General features: G+C 49.6%; 1 protein-coding gene across 1 annotated transcript in view; it reads right to left on the bottom strand.

Moving 5' to 3' along the window:
- Window positions 1-6,028, bottom strand: part of PCSK5 (proprotein convertase subtilisin/kexin type 5) — a 467,206-nt gene that overhangs the window by 28,402 nt on the left and 432,776 nt on the right. The window contains exons 33-34 of the mRNA XM_021707170.1: window positions 5,491-5,727; window positions 490-720 (exon numbers count right to left, since the gene is read on the bottom strand). Of these exons, the coding sequence (XP_021562845.1) occupies window positions 490-720; window positions 5,491-5,727 (468 nt within the window). The remainder of the gene's footprint in view (window positions 1-489; window positions 721-5,490; window positions 5,728-6,028) is intronic.

Here is a 6,028-nt window from a genome sequence, read left to right as displayed (position 1 = left end):
AAAAAAAAAAAAAAAAAAAAAAAAAAAAGAAAGTATCCCTATTCTTAGGAAATACGTACTAAAGTAATACTTTAGTGGGGACAGGACCATGATGCAGGTAACTTGCCCGCAAATGGCTTAGAAAAAAATATTGTGGATTGTGTATACATAAAAATTTCGTGTGTACAAAAAATACTGTGGCTTGTGTATACATATACATGCGGGGCGGGGGGAAGAGAATGAGAGGAAGACAGAGAGCACACACACAAATGATAAAGCCAGTGGGGAAAAGACTAGTGATGTGTGACCTGGATAAAGGGCCTCTGGGTTCTGTTCCTTGGATGGTTCTCACTCTTGCGTCTATTCTGCAGGTTTGAAACTGTCCCGGACACAAAGCAAAACACTAAAAAGAAAGAAGTCAATATCGGCCGGGCACTGGGCATCTTGGTACAAGGCAGTTTCCTGGGGAGAGAGAAGCACAAAACCCTCCCTGGAGGAGAAGTCACTCACTGAGAAGAAGGCTGGGCCTCGGGCAAGTGTGACACTGATCCTGGGCGGGCCCCGTGCAGTGCAGGCACTTAGGGTGGCAGGGCTTGCAGCCCGGAGCCTCCGCATCCCAGTACTCGGAGGGGGCACATTCCTTGTGGGCATCACAGCCCCCGTGGTGATTCCGCCTCAGGCCTTCCCGACAGGTGGTGCAGGTCCCAGCCGACGAGCAGGTCACACAGGACTTGTGGCAGTCTGTGGGCATGGTGGCGGCAGCAGACCGAGAGTGAGAGAAGGTCAGGGTGCCCTTGAGGAAACGCTGTCCCTTGAAAAGGGTGTCACACTCCTTCCACATTGTGTCTGGGGATTTCTAGAGCTCTGTGGGGCCATGAGTTGGGTACAGGCTGTGGGCTTTGGGGTGGAGCCCTCTTGTTACAAAATGAGAGGAAATGGCTGTTTTTCTTTCTCTGTAATATCCAGGAAGCATCTTCCTTGAACAGCCAACTCAGAAATATCAGCAAGTCTCCCCGTGATTATCCAAACAGCAACAAAAGACTAACAAGTCATTCTGCAGAGGCCTATGCTAGCTGGTGGCCTTTAGAACCCTCGTAAGGCCTCTATTGCTATGGCTCTCCCTCACCTTCCAGAATGCCTTGAGCCTATCACTAATACTACAATTGTTGTAATACATATATTACAATTGCCCACTGACCAAAAAGGCCTCTTCTATATTTAGTTTTGGAAGCACAGTGTCTATGGAAAGACCCGGCATATATCAGGCACTCAGTAAATATTTCTTTTCTTTTCTTTTTCTTTTTTTTTGAGTGAGTCATACTCTGTCACCCAGGCTGGAGTGCAGTGACACGCTCACGGCCACCACAGCCGCGACCTACTGGGCTCAGGAGATCCTTCTACCTCAGCCTTCTGAATAGCTGGAACTATAGGTGTGTGCCATCACGCCCAACTAATTTTTTGTTTTATTGCAGAGATGAGTTCTTGTCAAGTTGCCAGGTTGGTCTCGAACTCGTGAGCTCATGCAATCCTCTCACCTCAGCCTCCCAAAGTGCTGGGATTATGGGCATGAGCCACCATGCCCAACTGCTTCTTTTCTTGTTGATTTTCAATTATTTATTTACTTTTAAGTTGGAGTCCAACTCTGTTGCATAGTCTGGAATACAGTGGCACAATCACAGCTCACCACAGGCTTAACCTCCTAGGCTCAGGCAATCCTCCCACCTCAGCCTCTCAAGTAGCTGGGACTATAGGTGCGCACCACCACACCCAGCTAATTTTTTGATTGTTGTAGAGATGAGGTCTCGCTACGTTGTGTAGGCTGGTCATGAACTCCTGGGCTCAAGCGTTCCTCCCACCTCAGCCTCTCAAAGTGCTGGCATTACAAGTGTGAGCCACTGGGCCTGGCCACATCAGATAAATTAAGAAGACATACTTTGAGACTTGTAAAGCTCTCTGCATGGCAAATTACTTTTATTATTGAACACCAGAGGAAGGCCAGAAGTCAAACCTCAGTTTCGGCCTAGTATAGGCAAGATGGTGCTGAAACCCTGGGGCTGAGTCTCGAAACTCCTTCCAGAAGCTTATCCCCCACCTGCCTCCCATGCTAATGTCCACTCTCCCCCATCACCCCTTCCCCCCATAAGCAGGTACTGATGCCCACTTTGTTTTTTGTTTTTGTTTTTTTCAGCTGGAGTCTCACTCTCACCCAGACTGGAGTGCAGTGGCCACTCCCAGCCACTGCAGCCTCAACCTGCTGGACTCCGGCGATCCTTCCGCCTCAGCCTTCCAAGGAGCTGGAACTACAAGCATGAGCTACCACATCTGGCTAATTTTTTTGATTTGTTGTAGAGATGAGGTCTCGCCAAGTTGCCCAGGCGGGTCTCGAACCCGTGGGCTCAGGCAATCCACTCACCTCGGCCTCCCAAAGCGCTGGGATTACAGGCTGAGCCACCGAGCCTGGCCTGATGCCCACTTTGAAGTCCGTGTTCTTTCACAAATAAACAGATGGGTCACTGGCACTAAGCGGTGCTTTATAGAAAACACACAAAAAGGTATACCCAGATCATAAGTCTGGAGCAGAAAGCCTTCAGGAGTGAGACACATCTTCCCATTCTATTAAAAACCTTCCCCTGAGTGCATTCTAGGGTGTGACTGGCCCAAGGTTTCTCAATGAAAGGTCACCCTCTGGCCAGGCACGGTGGCTCACACCTGTAATCCCAGCACTTTGGGAGGCGGAGGCGAGAGGACTGCCTGAGGTCCATGGGTTCAAGACCAGCCTGGACAACTTGGCAGGACTTCATCTCTACAATGAATCAAAAAAAAAAAATAGCCAGGTGTGGTGGCTCATGCCTGTAGTTACAGCTACTTGGAAGGCTGAAGCGGAAGGATCGCCTGAACCCAGCAGACTGAGGCCGCGGTGGCCGTGAGCATGCCACTGCACTTCAGCCTAGGCAACGGAGTGAGATTCTTACTCAAAAACAAAAAACACACACACACACAAAAGAAAGAAAGGTCACATTCCAGCCCTCTTCGTGGTTAGGGGACTGCCTGTGCACATCTATCTTGCGTTTGGTGGTTATGGGGATGGGTTATCCCTGGCTGCCTGGATGGAGTGGATCCTGGGGCTTTGGAAAAGCACCTTACCTTCTCCCAGAATGCTTTTCTCACTTGCTTGAGAACTCCTCTAGTGAAGGACAATTTATTTTTTTGTTCCCTGGTACCTAATAAGAGGCAAGCATTCCTGCCCAGTTAAAACATGAGGCCGAGCGCTGTGGCTCACATCTGTAATACCAGCACTTTAGGAAGCCAAGGTAGGAGGATTGCTTGAGCCCAGGAGTCTGAGGCCAGCCTGGGCACCATAGCAAGACCTTGTCTCTCCCCCAAAATATGTAAAAAGTTAGCCAAGCATGGTGGCACACACTTGTAGTCTCTAGCTACTCGGGAAGCTAAGGTGGAAGGATCGTCTGAAATCAGGAGGTTGAGGCTGCAGCGAGCCGTGATTGTGCCACTGCACTCCAGCCTGGGTGACAGAGTGACACCCTGACTCAGAAAAAAAAGAGGAGGTGTAAGGAATAGCTGATCCTTTTTTGACTGTGTAGGGACTGAAGTGCCGAGTGGGAGGAGCTGACAGTGAGGAGAAAGGAGGGGAACGTTGCGGCGGTGAACCATAGGGGAGACAAGAGGTGCTGAGAAAGTCCTCCATAGATAGCGCAGTTCCCTTTTGCTAGAAAGCTATAATAGCTGAGCATTTTAGGACAAATATTCCATTTTGGGTGACTTCTGAAGGCTCATCATCTCTGTTGTAAATTTTTTTTTTTTCTGAGTCAGTGTCTGACTCTGTCTCCCAGGCTGGAGTTCAGTGGCATGATCACGGATCTCCACGAACCCCACCTCCTAGGCTCAGGCAATCTTTCTACCTCAGCCTCCCAAGTAGCTGGGACTACAGGCTTGCGCCACCATGTCTGGCTCATTTTATAAAATTTTTATAGAGAAGAGGTGTCATTATGTTGCCCAACTGGTCTTGAACTCCTGGGCTCAAGCAATTCTCCCACTTTGACCTCCAAAAGTGCTGAGATTACAGGTGTGAGCCACCATGTCTGGCTTTCTATTTTTATTTATTTATTTATTAATTAATTAATTTACTTACTTATTTAAAGTAGAAGTCTTACTCTGTCACCCAGGCTGGAATGCAGTGGCATGCTCACGGCCATGGTAGCCTTGAAGCTTTGACCTGCTGGGTTCAGGCAATCCTTCTGCCTCAGCATTCCAAGTAGCTGAAACTACAGGTATTTGCCACCCCGACTGGCTAATTTTTTGATTTATTGTAGAGACGAGGTCTCGCCAAGTTGCCCAGGTTGGTCTCGAGCCCGCGGGCTCAGGGAAGTCTCTCACCTGAGCCTCCCAAAGCTCTGGGATTACAGACGTGTGCCGCTGTGCCAGACCCTATTTTTATTTTTAGAGACAAGGCCTCACTCTGTCACCCAGGCTGGAAGATAGTGGTGGGATCATAGCTCACTGTAGCCTCAAATTCCTGGGCTCAAGTGATTCTTCTGCCTTGGCCTTCCAAAATTCTGGGATTACAGGTATGAGCCACCATTCCTGGTCAGTTGTAGATTTTCACATGAAAATTTTTTTGATCAGAAGTTCATAGCCACTGGGGTGAGAAGGGGCCACATGATTTTTTACTAATAAAAGTTATGTGATCAAAGCTTATGAATGATTGATTTAAAAATTAATTAGAATTGATTCAAAATATGCTTCCAGGCCTATAATCCCAGCACTTTGGGAAGCTGAGGTGGGAGGATTGCTTGAGCCCTGGAGTTCAAGACCACCCTGAGCAGCAGAGAAAGACCCTGTCTCTACAAAAAAAAAAAATCAAACAATTAGCCGAATGTGGTGGCACATGCCAGTAGTCCCAGCTACTTAGGAGGCTGAGGAAGAAAGATCGCTTGAACCCAAGAGCTCGAGGCTGCAGTGAGCCATGATTGTGCCAGTGCATTCCTACCTGGGAAACAGAATGAGACCCGACCCCAAAAAAATAAAATGCACGCTGGGCACAGTGGCTCACACCTGTCATCCTAGCACTTTGCAAGGTGGAGGCGAGAGGGTTGTTTGAGTTCAGGGGTTCGAGTCCAGCCTGGGCAAACTGGTGAGACCTCGTCTCTACAATAAATCAAAAAAAAATTATCTGGGCGTGGTAGCCTAAGCCTGTGGTTCCAGCTTGCTTGGAAGGCTAAGGCCAACAGACGGAGGCTGCAGTGGCTGTGAGAGGGCCCACTGTACTCCAGCCTGGGTGACAAAGCGAGGCTTCGACTCAACTGAAATAGGATAGAATAAAATGCAGATTCCAGGTCTGGCCCCAGATCTACCAAAAGATGCTTCCTTGGGTGGGAGGGTAAAGGGTGGAACTGGAACTGGGCACACCCGAGAGCCTATGACGTGTGGGGAGAAACCCATCTCCTTAGTCTCCCAGGGATGCTGTGCTTAGCCGTGAATTCCAGAAGTCCTTACCTCTGCAGTCATTAGTCCCTTTGTCCTGGTAAGTCCCCGCTGGACACTCGTCCAAGCACAGCCCATTATAGAGGACCAAGGAGGCCTCAAGGCAGAGTTCGCAGTCGTCGGCTGAGGGGCCGTTGCATTCCATACAGTCTGTGTGGCAGGGGACACAGTGGCGTGAGTCTGCGTAGAAGCCTTGGGGGCAGGACTGATGGCACGTGTCCTTGTGCAGGAAGGACTCAGGCATGCACTCTGGGGAAGGGAGTAAGCGGCAAGTTATCCCAGACGGATAGGAGAAAGCAGTGTTCACCCCTCTTGCAGGGGGCTGGCTCTTCTCTCACCATGTTGGCTCATGTGACCTGGGGGGTGCACTCACCCTGTCCCTAACCTGCCAGGGATAGACTTGGTGTCTAACAAGTTCTAGGAGAGGCGGCCCACGATGGTCTGATTAGACGGTCCTGGATTTACATGCTGAAATGGTCTGCCCCTAGCCGGGCTCGGTGGCACAGCCTGTAATCCTGCACCTTTGGGAGGCTGAGGTGAGTGGATTGCC

This window comes from Carlito syrichta, unplaced genomic scaffold (genome assembly GCF_000164805.1).
Source record: "Carlito syrichta isolate Samal-C Ts95f unplaced genomic scaffold, Tarsius_syrichta-2.0.1 Scaffold316420, whole genome shotgun sequence".
Lineage (NCBI taxonomy): Eukaryota > Metazoa > Chordata > Mammalia > Primates > Tarsiidae > Carlito > Carlito syrichta.
This window is presented reverse-complemented; position numbering and strand designations above follow the sequence as displayed.